This window comes from Sus scrofa, chromosome 5, assembly GCF_054392235.1.
Source record: "Sus scrofa isolate SSC_HxYL_T2T_F1_AM1 chromosome 5, Sscrofa_HxYL_maternal_Yorkshire_Landrace_v2.0, whole genome shotgun sequence".
NCBI lineage: Eukaryota > Metazoa > Chordata > Mammalia > Artiodactyla > Suidae > Sus > Sus scrofa.
This window is the reverse complement of record NC_139387.1, coordinates 16,190,324-16,211,287: the sequence shown is the minus strand read 5'-3', so window position 1 is coordinate 16,211,287 and position 20,964 is coordinate 16,190,324. Positions and strand designations below refer to the sequence as shown.

Sequence of the window (20,964 nt, the reverse complement as noted above, 5' to 3'; positions counted from 1 at the left end):
AATTCACCATGGGTTCAGAAGAGTAAACACACGCATAATACACCACGTTGCCAAGTTCAACAAACTGTTTCATGGGGCTCTGAGCCCCTGATGAGGGCAGCAACCAAATGGCTGAGGAAGGAAACCCAAGCCCAAAGGTATCGTCCTCGGCTCTTGGGTGACGGCTGCCAGACACACGTTCTTCTCTGGAATTCACCGATGACAAATGATGGGATCAAGGCAAGGGTCTAGAGCAGGGCTCATTTCCTCTGGCTTGGAGGATGAAGTCCATCTTTCTCAGCCTGGCCAATGAAACTGAAATCCCTAGTGGGGCGGCCCAGGCATCAGTATTTCTTCTTACAAACGCCCAGTGAAATTCTAACATGCATCCAGAGTTTAGAATCACTGCAATGGACAATCTGACCCCAACCTTCTCGTTACCACCTCCTGATAGAAGGTTCTACTCCAGCCAGAAAGGACCCCTCAGATCCCAAACATCACATCAAGAACAACCAACAGGGGAGTTTCTGTTGTGGTGCAGCAGAAACGAATCCTACTAGTATCCATGAGGTTGTGGGTCTGATCCCTGGTCCCGCTCAGTGAGTTGGATCTGGTGTTGCCGCACGCTGTGGTATAGGTCACAGACGAAGCTTAGATCCCACTGTGGCTGTGGCGTAGGCCGGCAGCTGCAGCTCCGATTCAATCTCTAGCCTGGGAACTTCCATATGCCATGGGTGTGGCCCTAAAAAGCAGAGAAAAACATAAAACAGTGATCAGTATAGCTTATTAAGCATGTACTGGGGACCATGCTTTGCAATTTTATTCGTTATCTTATTTAATCCTCACAATCTTATCTATTAAGTAGCTCGCTGGTGACCCCATTTTATAGCTAAGGGAACTGAGCCTCAGAGAGGTTAAGTCACTACCGCAAGGTCACGTAACAGTAACTGGCAAACAAGCTGACTCATTCACATCTAGGCCCATTTGGACCATAAATACATACTCATCCTGCTAGAACAGTACCTGGAACACAGGTGCTCAATACATTTTTGTCAAATGAATGAATGACTGAATGATGAATGACTCAGTAAGCAAATGAATGAGAACAGTGGGTAGTATTAGTGACCCACAGACGCTGTGAGATCAGCTCAGCCGCCCCCTGCCTTCAAAAGGGCCTAACGCAGGATCTGCTTGCTGCCTGAAAATCTGGATCACGACACTTGAGCCAGAGAAGAGATATGTTAACTGCTTCCTCTGTAGGTATTTCCAAGTCATTGATGCTCGCATCAATATTGGACTTTGGCTTCTAACCTACTGAGCAAGGGTTTTTCTAATACAGTGGTTTGTAAATTTAAGAGTACATCAGAGTCACGTGGAAGGCTGGTTATTACACAGAACACCCGGCCCACAGGCAGGGTTTCTGATTCAGTGGGTCTGGGGTGGGGCCTAGGAGATGCTGCTGCTGCTGGTCCTGGATCGCCCTCTGAGAACAGTGCCCAAATGCATTATTAGTCAGTTTATCAGGGTCCTGCCATCCTTAAGGGGTTCTTTTCCAGAGGCTGCAACAGTTCCTGACTCCAGGACTTCTGGCCATAAGCTGCGAGGGAGGAGAAGGTAGGAACGCCTTCATCTGAGTCCGGATTTTTTTTTTTTGCTTTTAGGGCCACATTTGTGGCATATGGAGGTTCCCAGGCTAGGGGTTGAATCGGAGCTGCAGCTGCCAGCCTACACCACAGCCGAAGCAATTCGGGATCTGAGCGGAGTCTTCAACCTACACCACAGCTCAAGGCAACACTGGATCCTGAACACACTGAGCAAGGCCAGGGATCAACCCAAGTCCTCATGGATACTAGTTGGGTTCTTTACCACTATGCCACAATGAGAACTCCAAGAGCCTGGATTCTTAAAAGCAGTGATTTTTTTCACTAAGAGGCAAAAACTATATCCCCTTTCAGAAAGATCTACTGGACAGTCAGGAGGCATAGGCAGCTTTAAGAAGCATATTGTAATGTATACTTCCAGGAAGATGGGAGGAGCTTTTTTTTTTTTTTTTTTTTTTGCTTTTTAGGGCTACACCCGTGGCATACAGAAGTTTCCAGGCTAGCGGTTGAACTAGAGCAACAGCTGCCAGCCTACGCCACAGCCACAGTAAAGCCAGATCCAAGCTACGTCGGAGACCTACACCACAGCTCATAGCAACACCGGATTCTTAATCCACTGAGCAAGGCTAGGGATCAAACCTACATCCTCATGGATACTATCTGGGCTCATAACCTGCTGAGCCATGACGGGAACTCCAGGAGGATCTTTTAACTGGCAATGTCTTAACGGTAGACATTTGGAGAATTTTTTATTTTTTTTTGTCTTTCTTTGGGGCCTCACCTGCAGCACATGGAGGTTCCCAGGCTAGGAGTCGAATTGGAGCTGTAGCCACCGGCTACACCACAGCCACCACAATGCCAGATCTGAGCTGCTTCTGCGACCTACACCACGGCTCACAGCAACGCCGGATCCTTGACCCACTTAGCAAGGCCAGGGATCGAACCTGAAACCACATGGTTCCTAGTCGGATTCGTTTCTGCTGCGCCACAATGCAAACTCCAAGAATTTTTTGGAATATAGCTTCTTTTACATCTTCTAACGGGCAGCAGGTTTAAGGCTCATGGAGCCAGGTAATGAGGCTCCAGTGACGATCAAAACACACTTGCTTATTTGCTTTGCTATTTTGTTTGTGAAGTTTGAGAAATCCCAAAGGAGAACAATCACAGCTGACAAGCGCCAAATAGCCTCCCTTACTTTGTCCCAGAAAGCCAGGTTCACCCTTATCTAAGACAAGGGACATGACGAAACGCTGGCCAGTTCCGGCACATCACAATACCAAGGGCCAAGAATGAGATGTAATCTTGCAAGGCCAAGAAGAGAGATTTCCAGGAACCAAAAAAAAAAAAAAAAAAAAAAAAACCAAGGGGATAAAATGAAGGCCTGGCCCAATCCCCCGCCCCCCACCTTTCTGCTTTTATGCGCCCGACCTTTACCAGATGGGGTGCGACTTCCCTGAAGCCCTGTGCTGTGAGATGCTTGTCCTCAGTTTTGCAAATTGAGTCTCCTAGACTTTCAAAGGGGAAATGGGGGTGAGACAATGTGCCTTTGATGTTTGAACTTGGGTCCTGCAATCAGAACCCCAGGCAAAAATCGTTTTTTATCTCTTCCATCCTAGGCAACCAAGTTGAAAGCTCCAGCGGGCACTTCCTTTTCAGCTGTTCTTTGCACATTGTCAATTACTTCCCCGCTGGGAGACTGGAATTCCTTTGACTGGAAACAGGGGTCCATCTCAAGATGGTGCCAGAGATTGCTTTCTTCCTTTTCTCTCTCAATTAGGTTACCCTCAGCCTCACAGGCTGCAAGAGGTGTGTCTCTCCTTCTTTGTTTACTTAGCATTAGAAGCCAGCTACGGTTTGTGTTTACGCCAAGTTGACAAATTTGAGGGTCAGTCACCTTCACCTCTGGGTCAATAGGAGAGTAACCCCGGGTCTGGTTCAAGAAGGAAACATTCGAAAGAAATTATTTTTGAGATGTGGTGAACAGTAGCATCGATTCGGTGAAGTTGCAGATTTCTGGAGCCTGAAGGTATTGTGAATAAGATACCAGTAACTTCTATTTCCATGAGCTGTCGCTTAGAAAACACTTGACCAGTGAGTTTACCAGATTGGGGCCCCAAGCTTCTTCCTGAGATGCAGGCAGAAATCGTTTCTAAAATACCCAATGCTGGAGTTCCCGTCGTGGCTCAGTGGTTAACGAATCCGACTAGGAACCATGAGGTTGCGGGTTCGGTCCCTGCCCTTGCTCAGTGGGTTAACCATCCGGCGTTGCCGTGAGCTGTGGTGTAGGTTGCAGACGCGGCTCGGAGCCCACGTTGCTGTGGCTCTGGCGTAGGCCTGTGGCTACAGCTCCGATTCAACCCCTAGCCTGGGAACCTCCATATGCCGCGGGGGCGGCCCAAGAAATAGCAACAACAACAAAAGACAAAAAGACAAAAGACAAAAAAAAAAAAAAAAAAAATACACAATGCTCTCACATTTCTTAGACAGTAACCTCTGTGGAGGCCAGGAAGTCTCTGGAACACAGGTTCTAGGACAAGGCAGCCCAAAGTAGGGGTCGCTGCAGACCACCACATGACCTGGCTAGCATTAGGAGCACCAGCTTCACAGTGAGGCTGACTAGGTTCATCTCTCAGATCTACCACTTACTGGCAGTTGGTATAATGTTGGAAAAGGCCCTTAGCCTATAAGCTTCATTTTTTTTTAACCATAAAATAGGGATGTTAACAATTTGTCTTTCATGGATGTAAGGATTAAATAAGATAATACATAATCCATCCTAGCACAAGGTACTCAATAACTCCTAGCTATTATTAGTATTATTTTCAAGTGTAAATTTTTTTTTTTTCCTTTTTAGGGCCACACCTGCAGCATATGGAAGTTCCTGGGTTATGGGTTGAATTGGAACTGCAGCTGCTGGCCTATGTAGCAGCCACAACAATGCCAGATCTGAGCTGTGTCTTCAACCTACACCGCAGCTCATGGCAACACCAGATCCTTAAACCACTGAGCGAGGCCAAGGATCAAACCCTTGTCCTCAGGGATACTAGTCGGGTTTGTTACCGATGCACTTACAATGAGAACTCCAGTTTTTTTTTAATGGCCGCACCTGTGGCATATGGAAGTTTCTGGGCCAGGGACTGATTCCGAGCAGCAGCTGTGAACTACCCACAGCTGGGCCATACCAGATCCTTCAACCCACCATGCCAGGCCAGAGCTTGATCCCGTGCCTCCAACCCACACCTCTGCAGGATGCAAGCTTCTGCAGTTGGATTCTTAACCCACTGTGCCACAGCAGGAACTCCTGTGTATATTTTAAATCACAAAGAACAAAGGTCCTTGCTGAAGAAACAATTCTAAGGCCTTAGAAGAAACCAACTCTACTGACACCTTGGTCTTGGGTTTTCAGCCTTCAAAACCAGGACCAAATCAACTCCTATTGTTTAGGCCATTCGATCTGTGGTAGCAGCCCGAGGGAATCATTAACCTTCAGAGCCTCAGTTTCCACAACTACAAAATGGGAACACCTGGAGGCCCACCCCCCCAGGTGTGCTGTAGAGCTCAAATGAGACCAGATGTGAGAGAGCTTTGCAAACAATTCAGAGTTCAACAGGCGACATCAGGATGTTTAACTTCACTCTGGGAGCAGGGTCCTGGGGTCCTGGGCAGGGAAGCAGACAAGGTCACGAGCCCTAGAGATTGCGGAGTCAGAGTTAGAGGTATAAGAGCTGGAATAGCGCCTTGTTCCTATCCCCTGGGGAAGGGAGGGGAGCTGCCCTCCTCCACAGTTATTTCATGGATGTGGGAGAAACAGAACTTGCGTGGGAGAAGGGAAAGAGAACAGAACAGAAACTTGGAGCTCTCTAAGAAATTAAAAGCAAAAGCGAGCCACACTTAGGTCCCTGGGAGTTTTCTAGATGAAAACACTACCTTATTTGCAGGGCACTCTGCAGGTCACAAAACCCTGAAAGGCGGTGGGTTTCTTTTTCACCTACCAGAGGTCAGGACTCCCTCTGAGGGTCTGATGAAAGCTATGCATTTACCCCCTACCTAGAAAAAAATTACGCATGAACTTAACACTGAAAACATTATACACCAACAGGGTCCCATCCTGCAATGACAAAAACGTTCCATATCTGCGCTGTCCAGTGTGGCCGTCCCTATCCACACGTGGCTGTGGAGCCACTTGAAATGTGGCTAAGGTGACTGCAGAACTGAATTTTTCATTTCTTTCAATTAATTTACATTTAAATATCCAGCTGTGGTGACTGGCTTCTGTATTAGACAGCATAGTTTTATCCCATTCCAGAGGATCTACAGGACACCCCCCCTCCCCCGCAGTTCACCCGCGAAGTACTCTTGTCAATGGACCCCAAGTTAAGAACCACTTATGATGATCATGGGGTCTTCATAACAATGACCTTTTAGAGCTTACCAAGACATGCATCATCTCATTTAAACCTACTGACCAACCCTGAGAGAGGGGCAGAATGGTCATTCCCATTTTATAGGTACAATCACTGAGGCACTGAAAGGCCCACCATCCTGCCCAAGGTCTCAGGGCTGGTGTGAGAACTCACACTCTTTCCTGACTCTCTACCACCAGTTCTAAAGGTTTTATGAATTGAAGTCCAAGCCCTCACCTGAGGCCTTGGGAACTTATTTCTAGTCACCCAGAGAAAACTTAATTCATGCTGGTACCCATCTTTAAAGTTATAAGCAAGGGCTTCTCTTCCTGAAGCCTCCAGCTGGGGCTGGACTGAGGCCATCTGGATCTTGACGAGAAAATGTTCTTCCACTGAGGTTCGTCTCTGGCCTTCCCTTGGGAGGGGGACAGATTCCTGTTCCCCTTCTGGCCAGGAGTTCCCAGGCCGAGAAGGGCATGAGGCTGGCAATGGAGGTAGGCTTCTCAATGCCAGATTTCCATGACCACAGACCACCTCCCAGATAAAGAACCTGGAAACTTCACGCTGGATTAACACTCTCTCTCCCTTCCTGGTAAGGAAGCCTCCTGCTCTAGGCCAAGGACTTGCACACACAGCAGTGCTCACAGGGCACATGACCCACACTGGTCCACACTCCACACCATGCAAGGAGGGCCTTCAGGTTTCCATGGTAACTGGGCCACATAGAGCAAAAACACTCCAAACTTAATAAAACTCACTCTCATCCTGCATTTTGTGTCTCAACCCACTTCTAACTTCTGGAAATTCCCCTCAAGTACCAAGCATATTCAGATTTGTTTTATTAGTCCAGAATTCTACTTAAGCCAATTCTTCCTCAAAAAAAACTCCTTCAAGGCCCAGCCTGGATGTCATATATTTCCATGAAAACTTCTAAGCGTGGGCCTCTATGGTCCCAGAATATGTTGCTTATATATTGACAGCAAGTCCTGGGTAGGGCCTGGGATGCTGCACTTCAAATGATGCCAATTTATGCCAACAATGCTGGTCCAGGGACTGTGCTTTGAGACCCACTACAAGAGACGTTTGTGGAAGGAATAAATGACCAAATAAATGAAAATTTCCCTTAAAAATCCTATACCCAAGGACCCCAAAAATGAGCTTTAGAAAAATCAAGATAAAAGTACTACTAGCATTTACTTTCGGATGACAAGCAAAAGTAGAAATAGCAGAAAAGGAGTTCCCTGATGGCCTAGCAGTTAAAGAGTTAGCATTGTCATTGCTGTGACTCAGGTTCAATCCCTGGCCCGGGAACTTCTTCACCCCACAGGCACGGCCAAAGAAAGGAAAGAAAGAGCAGGAAAGAAAGAATAGCAAGAAAAAAAGAAAAGCAAAAGCCAAGGAACCAGAAGGAAAACTTGAAATATCAGAAAAATGTTAGCATTACCATCTGGTTTCCTCCCAGTCCTTACTGTATAAGTTATGATCAGACCAGAAATTAAAAATAAGTTTATTTCTCTGACTCAATCATATATTTTAAAATATTCTGCAGAAACATTTGGACTCAGTAAGTCCAAGACTAGGAATGTTTCATAAGAAAATAATTAGAAATGCATATAGGAGTTCCCATCGTGGCTCAGTGATTAATGAATCCGACTAGGAACCATGAGGTTGCAGGTTCAATCCCTGCCCTTGCTTAGTGGGTTAAGGATCTGGCGTTGCCGTGGGCTGTGGTGTAGGTTGCAGATGCGGCTTGGATCCCACGTTGCTGTGGCTCTGGCATAGGCCGGCAGCTATGGCTCTGATTAGACCCCTAGCCTGGGAACCTCCATACGCCGCGGGAACGGCCCAAGAAATGGCAAAAAAAAAAGACCAAAAAAAAAAAAAAAGAAAAGAAATGCATATAAAACCGATGTACCAGGAAGGTATTTAAGACTTGTTTATAATAACCAGAAACTTGAAACAATTTATGTATTTGACAAAAGGAAAAAGATTCAATAAATTATGGTATGTCCATAAATGGAATACTATAAAGTCTTTTAAAATGTCCTAATAGGGGAATATTTATTGACATAGGAAGAGATACGTGATATAAAAATTGGGGGAAAAAATTAAGCTAAAACTCAGTATAAATAGTATAATCTAACTGTGGATAAAATCCACAGACATAGAGAAACTGATAAAATATAAATATGGATAGAGAGCTATTTATTATACTGAGAGTTCGAACAGAAATTACTTTTATAATTTTAACAGTTGTATTTCAGTCATGTCTGCAGTAAACACATGTTGCTCGTGTAAATGTTTAAGAGACTTTTTTTTTATAAAATGATAGGCTGTGGGAAGTTCAAACTCTCCATTCCTTCCCTCGAGGGACCAAAGCCTTGAAGCATGAGCACTTTTATAAGATTTTCCCCCTTCCTGCCTTTCTACAAACATCAACAACTTGAACGTGTGCAAAGCATCTGTCACCCCAACAGATCCCTCTTCTTTCTTGGGATTTCTTAGACCTGCAGGAAGTTAATTCCTAACTCAAAGGAGACTAACTTTGAATAATGCATGACACCACCCCTGAAGCATCGGCGCTGGCAATGACATTTACAATGGACCCACCGTTTCTTGGCCACCCAGCCAACTGCCATTTTCCAGACACCATGGCTATTTCACCTACCCACTTTCAGTAACTCATGCAGGTTGCTTAGCAACTGCCAAGGAACTGGGAAGACGGAAGAAGGCACCCACCAGAGCTCTTTTATGACCAAAGTGAGCTGTGTAACATGTGTCTGGCTGCACTCAAGGTAACCAAGTAAGAGATAACACCCAGCTATTTTTGCATCATGAGGAAGAATACTTGGCTCTTGCCCAGAAGGGCAATTACAAAAAAATCTTGGCAGGCCCCATGGTATGAGAAATGGTAACTGATACGGGGGTGAAAGAAGAAAAAAAAAAAAAAATCACTGACCTTCATAAATACTGATGATATGAGGATGGCTGAGGGATGACATGATCTCAATCTCTCGTCTGATGTGAACCATGTCTTGTTCATCCTTAATTTTGTCCTTACGGATGGATTTTATAGCAACCTATAAAGTCAGGAAATGAAATGTTATTCGGAGAACTAAACAGATGCAAATCAGCCATTCGAAGAGTTTGGAAAATAAATACAGATGTTACTTGTTGGCAGGACCAGAAATAACCAAAACAAAGCTTCGAAATACCCCCGTCATGTCTTTCATTTATAGCAAAAACACCCTTCTCCAGACAACAGAACACATCAGGTTTTAACAGCCTGGGGTTTGGGATGGTGTGGGTTTGTTTTGCTTTTTTGGTTTTTTTTTTTTTTTTTTTTTAAATAAGGCACAGGGCTGCTTCACAGGACCGGATTCATTTACTCTAGGGATCTTGATCCTTTGAAAAAATAAAAAAAAAAAAAAAGAGAGAGCTTGGTTTACAGGGTGTCAATGCCTACACTTGGCTAGGCGAAATTAGCATCACTCAGCCCCACCCGGCTGCCTCAGCAATGACTACAAAAGGCTTGAGCTCGGGTGGGGGGCCCCATCGCCAAGCCAGTTCTGCTCAAACCTTGGGTTTTAAGATTTCAGCCCCGGCCGTGCTGATGCAATTGCTCAGAAGCCAAATCCTTCCTACATCCTTCCTCTCATGAAGGCACCTCTGACAGCACGTGATGTGACCAAGAGGCTGCTAGAGAAAAATCAGAGTGAAACAAGGAAGCAACAGCTCGACTCCCTGCCCAACCCCGGCTGGTTCTGAAAGCTCCTTGCCAACATCATCTGCAAATCCAAACTGCAGAGGACTGCCAGGGCCACTGCACAGATCAATTACTCAAAAGAAACACATCAATCAGAAGGCATCAAATGACAATGGGAATCTAATAAGGAATAATAATAATGTTTGCCAATGGCTTCATCTCTGCTCATAGACAAGCTGGTTGGTAATTTAATCCACTTTGGCTCTAAAGGGGGGCAAAAACTACTCTGGTGGGGGGAGTTATCTGTGGGTTACAACGAAGCCTGCCAACCAATCTGCTGCCAGCTTTGCTTCAGCCCCCTCCAACCTGGTTCTGCTGTGACCTCGACTTTCACCTTAGCCCCTTTCCTGGATGAAAGGAAGTAAAACCATCCCTCTGGATTGCAAAGGCACGAAGTGCTCTGGAGAAAAAAGGCTTTGTGAGCAGCAGCCCAGGGCCACACTTTGACCATCACAGGATCAAGCACAGCAGCCTCACCAGCCTCAGCAGGAACGCACTCACATCTGTGAACATTCGCAACGTTGGACCTGCGTTAGATCCCCACGCAGCTCTATACATGGAAATGCTTCTAAACTACAATCAGACCATCTATGACTCAACAAGAACTGGGAAGAGCTTAGTATTCTTTTTGCTGTTGGCTGGTTAAATCAACTGGCAGGTTCCTGGACGTCTCATGAGCAGAACCTTCCCCAGCTGTCATTAAATCAGTACTGGTTTCGTCACTTGATGCCACCCTCCTGGGGATCTTATTCACCTCTTTATCTCCAAGGCTAACACCATGCCCGGCAGGTGGCATGCCTGAGAAAGCACAGAGTGTGGGCAGGCATGTAGACAGAGAAGGAAAGGGAGAAGGTGGGAAGGAGGGCAGAGAGGGGAGGGGAGGGCTTGATGTCATCGGGAAGGTGAAAGGCCAGACCAGGGAAGAGATGGTGGAACTGGAGCAAAAAAAGAGAGACCCCGCCCATCAAACAACACGGCCAAGACGGGCACGTTAGGAAGATGACTTAGGATCCTCTGGCATCCTCCCTACGTGGGCCATCGAGGAATGGAGAAAGCAGAGGAAACGCTGGACACCCTGCTGTAAACCCGGGGCAGGCAGCTCCCTCCCCCAAGGACTGTGGGTGGACCACGTGGCTGGATAAAAGGCTGCACAGAGATGAATGAGCATCCAGCCTCAAGGCCCCTTTTTACCGCGGTGCCCAGCTCCCCAGCTCCCCCAGGCCCCATCCTGTGCAGCAAGAAAGGCCCACCTCTGCTTGCGTCAAATGTAAAGATCTGACTGGAAGGCTTTATTTTATCTGAGCCAGGCCTGCAATCCTGGGAGCTTGCTCTGGGAGGAAGCAGACAGTGAACACACACAGGCCACAGAGGATGTGGGTGGCTCTTGGACCAGCTCCTACATTCCTCCATGAACTCAGGAGGGGCTGAGGGGAGCAACCACCCCTTTGACTATGCAGCCGTCTGAACTTGGCCTTGAGGAGACCCTATTGTCAAAAGACAGCAGAAATAAATTCTTTTACCTTCCAGGGTCAAGGGAGGGTAGCAAACATTCTGGGGGGCAAGAAAAGAGCCCACTTGCCAATCCCCTCAGCCGTGAAGCGAGAGGCCAATGGTCCCACGGTGTGTCTGCCGGGGGCTGGGGGGGGGGGGGGGGCGATGCTTCCAGCCCAGGACGAAAAGGAAAAGTGCCCACATTCTAATAAAACCCTACTCAGCACCGAGGAAACAAAAAGGACTCCATAAATGTTAATGGCCACAGTCCCTCCACAAAAGCGTCCTTCTTCCGACAAGGCATCTTCCATGGCAAACACAAGAGGGCTCATTCTGCCCCCCCATCTCAAAGCGGGGGGATGGGAGACAAATGCTAGAAACCACTCAGAACTGTGCAACTGTCAAGGCCAGGGGGAAGATATTCAATTCAACTTCCAGGAGCGGTGAGATGACTCGACAAGGTCACGGATCCAGTTAATGGCCAATCACAAAAACAGTAAGGACAGGAATAACAGGCATTCACAGGGCATTTAATAGATGGTACAGACCCGGTGCCAAGTGCTCTATACACCACGGATCTTTACATCCTTGTCACTCAAGCATCAGCACCGTGGTCACCTAGGGAGGCCCTCCCTGACTCCTCGAGCTGATAAGGACACTCCTGGCCTTATCCTCTTTCTCTCTCTCCACCTTTCCTGAACCATCTGAAATGATCCTGCTTCTTTGCGGGCTGCATATTCAGCCTGAAGCCAAATCCAGGTCCCAGTAGGTTTCCATAGGACCCAGAGCTAAGAATGGCTGTCACATGTTTGAAGAGCCGGTTTAGAAAGGAGAATGAGATCTATAAATGCAGCTCGTGTAACGGAACACAGTCCCCCTTCGTGACATTGAAGGAGAAAGTGAGCCAGCACACAGGGAAGCAGTAGAGCCTAATGGTTAAGTTCAAGGCTTCAAATCCTGGCGAAAACCACGGCCCTTGAGCAGGTTGCATCACCTCTCTGTGCTCCAGTTTCTTCATCTGTCAAGTAGGGGAAAAACAGTACCTACCTCACAGGTTCCCTATGAGGATTAAACGGCTTCGCACATGCCTGGCCCAGGCTGAGTGCTCGATACATGCCAGCCATGTTTAACCCGTGGAAAATATCCCGTTAACAGGGCCCGCCTGCCTTCCCTCCCTCCACGCGGGGAACAGACTTGAACCCCTGCTGCTGCCTCGTGGGACGGCAACTCAAGACCTAGGGAACGGAGACCACATCTGTTCCCAAACTGCACAAAAAGCAAGAGAATCTCTCTCTCCTGAGTCTTCAAACTGTACCCTGGTCAGAAACGTCCAGGAGCTCAGAACAGCTGGACCCACACGAGCATCCTGGCTCCTGGGTCCTCCGCAGGGGGATGAACAACTGGAACCCAAAAAGCAACCTCAGGACCATTTTCCCCCTTCCCCTTCTTACAGTTCCCAGCTGAACAGGGGAATCCAATGTTCCCACTTAGAGTCAAAATGCTGACTCACGGTATCCACTTCAGCCTTTCTGGGTCTTGACTGTTCAGTCACGTAATCCTTTCGAGCAGGTACCAAGCGTGGTGCTGAGCCTGCACCATCCAATGTGATCCTGCCCCCAGCCCCCAAGGGGGAGTCAAAGGGACGAGGACAATAGGCAAAAATCACACACATAATTACATGATCACCCTCGGGGCCAAAGGCTACCAAAGAGACACACGGAGATACCCGATTTTTTTTTAAGTGGTCGCACCTGCAGCATGTTAGTTCCAAGGTCAGGGACTGAATCTGAACAGCAGCTGCAACCTATGCTGCAGCTACAGCAATGCCTGATTCTTTAACCCACTCGCCCCGGGCCAGGGACCGAGCCTGCACCTCTGCAGTAAGCCAAGAGGCTGCAGTTGGATTCTATTTTTTCTTTTCTTTTTACAGCTACATTGCAGCATATGGAAGGTCCCAGGCTAGGGCTCAAACCAGAGCTGCAGCTGCCAGCCTATGCCACAGCCATGGCAACACCAGATCCGTGCCACATCTGCGACGTGCATAGCAGCTTGTGGCAGTGCCAGATCCTTAACCCACTGCATGAGGCCAGGGATCAAACCCGCATCCTCCCAGACACTATGTCGGGTTCTCACCCACTGTGCCACAGTGGGAACTCTCAGGGATGCCTGATATTATGGAGCAAGCCCCCTCCCCAGTTTCCTTCAATCCTCGCCCACATCTACAAAGAAAGACAGAGGTAAGGAAAGGCCCCAGCAGGAAGAGATTAGCAAATGTCTGAAATCAAACACCCTCCAAAAAGTCAAAGTCCAGTTTGTTCCTGCACGAGTCTGAGAGATTTCACTCTGCTTCAAAATAACTGACGCTAAGAGCTCAGGTGTTTGAGCCCAACACGCAGCCCAGCCCCTCATAAGTGTTCCCAGGTCTAGACGGCACCGCGTGCCCTATAAAACGGTCTGCTTTCAAACAAGGCCACCCTATAGCTTAATGATTAAACCTTATGGCTGTGGATCTGCAAATGCTGCCCTGTGGCGGAGTCTGCCTGTTTAAGAGGCAAACGGCAGGGCCAATTCCGATCCCTTGTTAAATGGAACAGCCTTCGCTTCTGCAGGGAGAGAGGGGGAGTTTTTCCTTTTTGGAATAATCACCAAAAACCACCTGCTCTGCAGCCTGCCAGGCGTCCTCTTCCTCAGGGGCCGTGGTGAATATTAAGAGCCGGAGTCTCAGTTCCCTCATCTGTAGAATGGGGTCAGCGCGTCCTAACTCTTGAGGCTGTTGTGAGGAGGGGACCTAATGTAAGGAAAGGGCCTGGTACTCAGGTGTTGACTGAATGGCAGTGACGATAAGGAGGCCTGTCAGCCATGCAGTGACACGGGGTCCTGGGCCACATTTACGGGGCTGACGAGCCCACAGCACATCATTACAGAGGCCTCTACCCTGCCCATTCTGCCCACGCATCCTCCCCTCCCTCTCATTTGCAATAAGGCAAGAGCAGGTTAAAATGAATACCCAGCCTGCATGCCTGTGTAGAGGGGGCAGCCAGCTGTCTCTCTGGCCTGCTTGGGGGGGGGTCGGGGAAGTGCCAGGCAGACTATGTGCGCCTGAGGCTCCAACCAAAAGAATCACTGCCCTCTTCCCTGCACAGCCACCTCCGGGGATGCACACTGATCAACAACAGCCTGAAGGGAGAGTTCCAGAAGAGGCCTCTCAAAGGGCTCCCGGGTATCTTCTTTTTTTTTTTCTTTTTAGGGCTGCACCCATGGCATATGGAAGTTTCCGGGCTAGGGGTCGAATTGGAGCTACAGCTGCTGGCTTACGCCACAGCCACAGCAACACCAGATCTGAGCTGTGTCTTCCACCTACACCATAGCTCACACCAACACCGGATTCCTAACCCACCGAATAAGGCCAGGGATAGAACCCACACTTCATGGATGCCAGTAGGATTTGTTCCCACTGCACCACAAGGGGAACTCCTGGGTATCTTTTTCAAAAATGCAGATTCTGAATCCAAAGGTCTAACACGGGGCCTGGGATTCTGGATCTCTAGCAGCTCCCAGGGGACACCAGTGATGTCAGTCCAGGGGCCACACCTTGAGCAGTGACATCTGAGTGCTCCGCCGATGGCCCTGCCATCTCGACATTTTTTAAGCAATGGTAATATTTTTAATAAAAGCAGCAACAAGGAGTTCCCATTGTGGCGCAGCAGAAACAAATCTGACTAGTAACCATGAGGTTGTGGGTTCGATCCCTGGTCTTGCTCAGTGGGTTAAGGATCCGGCACTGCCATGAGCTGTGGTGTAGGTCACAGACGCGGCTGGGATTTGGCATTGCTGTGGTTGTGGTGGAGGCCGGCAGCTGTAGCTCCGATTTGACCCCTAGCCTGGAAATCTCCATAGGCCTCGGGAGTGTGCCCCTTAAAAAAAAAAAGCAGCAAGTAATATTTACTATACATTAATCAGGTGCCAATGGACCTTATCTCATTTAGTCTTCCCTACAACCCCACTGTAGGGGAGCACTGAGGCACCGAGAAGATCAGTATTGCCCAAGGTCTGGCAGCCTGTAAAAGATGGAGCTGGGACTTGAACCCAGGCAGGCTGAGCCCAGAGGCTGCAGGTTCTTGAGGCCATGGATAATGTTGGGATGGACAGCAAACACGGCAGGAGACAGAATTTCTCGGTCTCTGAAGCCCAGGGTGTTGGGCCCCCTCCAAGCAGATGAAATTTTTTACAGGGTCCCACGTGAGGTCCTGCGAGGCAGGGCTGAGCAGCAGGGAAGAAACAGGGCCATAAACACGGCATTAGCATCACTTAGTGAGAACAAGTTTGCGTTCTAATCCCAGCAACAGGAGCTGGCAGCCTCACTGCCATTCGCAAGGTGTGATCTCACACCCGCCCCCCACCCCCGCCATGTTCCAGGGAGCAACAGGGCACTGAGTCAGAGGCACCTTGGGGGATCTCTTCTCACCACAGGCCCAGAGGCCACTTGCAATGGGCGTGTTTAGCCAAGTCAAGTTGGAGGCCAGTGTAGGGGTTCCTGCTCTGGTCTGATGGATGATCAGTGTGGAGCAAGGCATAGCTCCACAGGCACCCTACTGGTCCAAACCTCCCCAGGATCACCAACCAGCTTCCACTCAGAAAGGCTGGGCCCGCCCATCACCACGGGGATGCCAGCCAGGAGGCCACCCTAATTAATGAAATGGCCCCCAGCTCTTTGTGAGGAGTCTGGCCAACTCAGGACAACATTCAAGCAAGCTGCTGTGATGCAATCAGCCCCACAGGGACCCAAGCCAGCCCTGCCGCGGGGCCCACGGGCCTCTTCCACTCCAGCCTGTTGATTCATGTTGATACATGGATGTTTTTTCAGACAGAAGTGGGTTGCAAGCCAAGCGATGTATCAGCAGGCTCTGCGAGAGGCTCCCCAATGCCAGGGAGCAGGGCATGTGGAAGAAAGGGCTTTTTCTTCAAAGAATGGCATCCTGCCATTTGCCACCACCTGCCCTTTAATTTTGTAAGATGTTCTGAAAATATCATCCTGTGTAAATCAGCTCTCAATCCTCGATTTCCCAAAACTTCTCCATAAGACATGATGTTTCCTTAGATGATGCTGACTTTTTTTTTTTTTCCTGCCATGAAAAAACGTGGTCTATCCTCAGCATTTACACAGCAAACCAGATTTTGAATTGACTGGGCCAGGGCCCGCTTAGGAGGACCTCGGCGTTTATCTACATGTACAAGTCACTCCTTGTTTTGCACCCACCCCGCTTCAAAGCCTGAGCAAAGAGTGTCATTACTACCCGTTGGTGAGGCCCCAAGGGACGTGGAATCAATGACTAAAATCTCGGGCAGATTTGCACTCCCTGCCTTGGCGCTGAGGTTTGTAAACAGGAGATAGTGGCCATGGCTGACCGGACAGGAACCAAAGGAGTGGGGAAGAAAAGGCCAGTGGAAAGTTAACACCTGCAGCAATGCCCAAGCAAGTGACAAACCTGCCCGAGCGCGCAGCCAGATTCAAGAACAGAGCACCGTGCCAAAGGCTGCTGGGCACACCACCTGCATCAGATCCCTTCACCGGGAACAGAAAGGGGACGCTGGTTGTCAAAATGCAGATTCCGGGGCCCAACCCCAGGCCTATTGAACGTGAAGAGGAGGACAAACTGGGATGCGCACTTTTTTTTTCTTTTTTTCCTTTTCGGGCTGCACTCGCAGCATATTGAGGTTCCCAGGCTAGGGGTCGAATCAGAGCTGCAGCTGCCAGCCTGCATCACAGCAACCCAGGATCTAAGCTGCGTCTGAACCTACACCACAGCTCACGGCAGTGCCAGATCCTTAACACACCGAGCAAAGCCAGGGATCGAACCCGCATCCTCATAGATACCAGTTGAGTTTGTTACCACTGAGCCATGACGGGAACCCCCTGGGATGGGCACTTTTTCCCAGCCTCCCAGGTACTTCTGCTACCCTCAGTGGTTTGAGAATTGCCACCTTAAACCAGAGTCAGTGTGGCCAGGATGGCACTTACTCCATAACTTAAATATCATGCAATCATATGAAACACTAGACGATTAAGGAAAATGAATGAACTGCCCATCTATAAAGAGGAGAATTTTTTAAAACAAGCTACTTGCTTGAAGGGACTGGGTGACAGGCATTCATTTTCCCCTGGGAAGGTGGAGATTTGTTCCCAGAGGACTTTTGGCCCATCAGAGCCCAGCCAGGCCTGTGGATGCCCTGAGGCCATGGAAGCTGGCTGCTCACAGGTACTTCATGCTCTGCCGGCCACCTGGAGCGCCCACACTTGGTGAAAGTGAATGAACGTGTTCAGGGGAAGGGAGAGGAAGTGGACTCTGCAGCCTCTGTCCCTCCTGCTCTGGAAGAGAGGGTGCAGCCACAGGAGAGGGGGGTGCAGGAGGGGGTCCAGCCACAGGAGAGGGAGTCCGGCCACAGGAGAGAGGGTTCAGCCAGGCCTCTGAGCAGCCCACTCTTACCAGGACCTGCTGGAAGTCTCTAAGGGCCTCCTGCAGGACAAAGCCTCTAGAAGCCCAAAAAATGCTACACAAATACACAGATGCTGCACAGTCACAAAAGGACTAAGACTGCAAGGCTCATCCAGCTGGGACCAGAGTGGCCAAGCAGGGATTTATTTTTGGATTTTCACATTCCTGAACGCCAAATGCAACACCAACTCAGAAATCTAAAGTTCAACTGCTCTTCTTCCTGGTTACAACTGGCCTGGGGGCGGCGAGAGGGCAGATGAGGGGGCTGAGGTTACTTCTAAGTTGGACAGCCTTAAGGAGCAGCATTGGATCACCCTGACACATTTATACCATGGCTTAGATAAACTTAGGGTCACACAACTCTGATTTATCAAACTCCAGGCCCAGTGGAGGCCCAGCCAGAACTGCTCAGATGCCCAGGCTCAGCCCCTTGGCCCTGTCATCAGTCACAGGAACTTGGCCCAGGCACCCCCTGCACAGGGAGGGACTCAGGCAAACCTGTCGTCGCAGCTTTGGTTTCCTCAACTGCAAATGAGGATGACAAAAGCACCAACCCCCGCCCCCACCCCGACACCGCAGGTGGCAGCAGGAATCCTATCAAATGATGAAGGGCAGAGAAGGTGTAACTAGCATCATTATCACCCGCAGATGTTAGAGCTGCAAGGATCCGGAATTTTCTATGCCAACCCCCTCATTTCACAGAGGAGCAAACTGAGTCCCAGGGAGGTTCAAGTACAGGCCCAAGTTCACGGAGTAAACAGCAGCCCTGGAGTGGCAACAGGAAACCTGAGCCCTCCTCCAGTCTGGGATCTGTCAGACCCAGGGTGAGAATGCCTAACCAAGTCCCAAACCAGAGCGAGAGCAGCAGGACTGAAAAGGTTTAACACTGACATGGGAGGCAGGGCCCGGCATGGCCAAGTCCCCAGAACTGCTGCATTATTAATAAACCGAGATGGGAGGGGGAGGGGGGACAGCTACTGCTAAGCGTGCTGGCAAATTGGGACCCGTTTCACAGCCCGCCTGCCTGATGTCATGTCCATCTGATGCCAAGGGGCTGTCCTCACACACACACACACATGTGGCAGCACTGCTTTCAGTCCTACTCAGTCCCAACCGTGTTCCCATATCTGAAGCCTGATTTGATGTTACACAGAGTAGGCAGACCCGGGAGGTTCTTAGCCCATTATTTCTTAATTCACTGAAAACACTGCTTTTAAATATTAACTTCAGGCTGCCACTGAATCACTGACCTTGGGATCACTGAATAAGGAACACAAAGGACCTAGAAACAAAATGAGTTTTCTAAAAGGAAAAGGAAATTAGCCAATTGAGTTTTGCTGATCCAGGTGAGCAAAACAAAGAAAAAAAGCTTTTAATTTCTTAGGGCAGTAAAATACATATACTACACACACTAATTAAAAGGCATGGCTTTAAATTTTATATTTTAACCATGGGTGATTTTGCGGATAAGAGTCGTCAGAAGTTATTTTTATCCTGACCAAGTCCCTCTTCTCTCTTTAGAGGAGAACCAGCTTACAGCAATTAGTTTGCAAAGACTTATCAGACAGGGAAGGAACAATAAATGGCCCAGGCTGCAGTCTGTCCCCCGAGGCCTCATTCATCATCTCCTCGCAAGCAGCAGCTTCTTTTCCTTCCAGGAGAAGCTCTTATTGTCCATTACCCAGCGTGCTAACAGGCTGGCCTCTGCCCCCCAGCCCCCCTGCACAGTCCATCTGAGTGCTTGTCAGCCCGCTAATTACCACCCCACAAACCTGCCGGGGACCTTGTCACAGCACAGCGCCTCTGGCTACAAATGCACAGCCCCCATCCAGCCAGAAGAGCCCCACCCCCATGAAACACACTCAGCCCCTGCCAAGCCCATCAGGCCCGTCGCTTCACCCAACACCCATCCCTCAGTTCCCACCCCAGGGGAGACTAGGGCAGGGGTCCGTGGTCATTACAGGGACTCAAGGAGCTGCCTGGCTGTGATCACGCCCCTGGGCATTTGTGCTTGTCAATTCCTCTGCCAGGATCCCTCCACAGCCTACTGCCTGCAACAAACTTCTCCAGCTGAACTCCTCTCCTCCGAATGCATCCCCTGCAGGGAGCACACCCCCCCCCACCGCCAAAAAGGCACATTATCCGTCCCCTTTCATAACCTCACTCACCGTTCCTTGTAGGCTTCTCACACAGAGGCCATTTCTGTTTTATTCACGGCAACATCTCCTGTGCCTAGCAAGTGACTAGTGTTTTGTCTACACCAAAGAGCTGCTGCTGAAATGGACCCCAGGTATTAAAAAGGACCTTTTGTAGAAACCCTAAAGCAATAATTGGGCTGCTTGTTCCGCCCAACCCCCCCCGCCCCCCACCCCCGCCACTGAGTCTTTGAACTTGCTCACCTCTCAAAGCCGGCGAATCCCTGCTACTCCCCAAAGAACTGAGCCTGAACTTGCTCATCTTTAAAATGGAGTAATAAGTGTCCGCTCCAGAGGAGCTGGGAGATCATTCACACCAGCTAATGGTAATCACGATCATTGCCAGGGATCCCAGGCACTGGGTACCCGCCTGTTAAACCTCTCAACCGCTCACTCATTAAATTCTTGCGAAAACCTGCTTTCTTTCTCAGTGAGTTTAAATGGAGTCTGAGGGCGCTAAGTAACTTGCCCTGGGGCACACAGCTAATGAGTAGTAGGGCTGGGTCTCGCTAAACCCCAAGACCATACTCTGAAGCCCTGGACCCACAGTGACAAAGCAGGCAGCACAGTGCCTGGCAGTAAGGGGAGGTCTAATCCAAAAAAGGGGCTGAAATCAGTCTCCGGAGATCCAGGCCCCACCAAAGCCAACCGGCCTTGTCTCCACCCTAAGTCTTTTCTTATTTAAATCATTCCCATCTTCAAAATCCGGTCCACCTGTGTTCCCTGCTGCTCGCTTTGGGCCAGCCAAGGCATCTGGGCACAAGGCAGGGTGGATGGAAGGGGCTGGAGAGTATGTCCCTAAAAGGATGTGACAATGAGTCCATCCTCCAGCAAGCAATTTAGGGAGATCGCCTCTGGATAAGACAATGATCTAGGTCCGGCAGAGCATGGATCTATCCTTCAAGTTGCTTCCAATCCCAACGGAGAGGGCAGTGGACAGGCAGGCTCCTCCCTGCCCTGCATCCGTTCACCCTCCTACTAACGGCACCCTGACTTTGCTCTGGGGACCACTCCTGCCCCGCAGGTTGCAGGTTT

General features: G+C 49.3%; 1 protein-coding gene across 15 annotated transcripts in view; it reads right to left on the bottom strand.

The window, feature by feature from the left end:
• Window positions 1–20,964, bottom strand: part of NUAK1 (NUAK family kinase 1) — a 148,783-nt gene that overhangs the window by 34,140 nt on the left and 93,679 nt on the right. For 12 of the 15 annotated variants that reach the window (XM_013988236.3, XM_084955476.1, XM_084955479.1 and 9 more), the window contains one exon: window positions 8,943–9,063. In XM_013988236.3, coding sequence (XP_013843690.1) covers window positions 8,943–9,015 — 73 coding nt within the window. In that variant the 5' untranslated portion in view covers window positions 9,016–9,063. Of the gene's footprint in view, window positions 1–8,942; window positions 9,099–19,902; window positions 20,044–20,133; window positions 20,201–20,964 lie in introns of those variants that run through there. The other 3 variants (XM_021091582.2, XM_084955472.1, XM_084955482.1) reach the window with 3 other exon arrangements.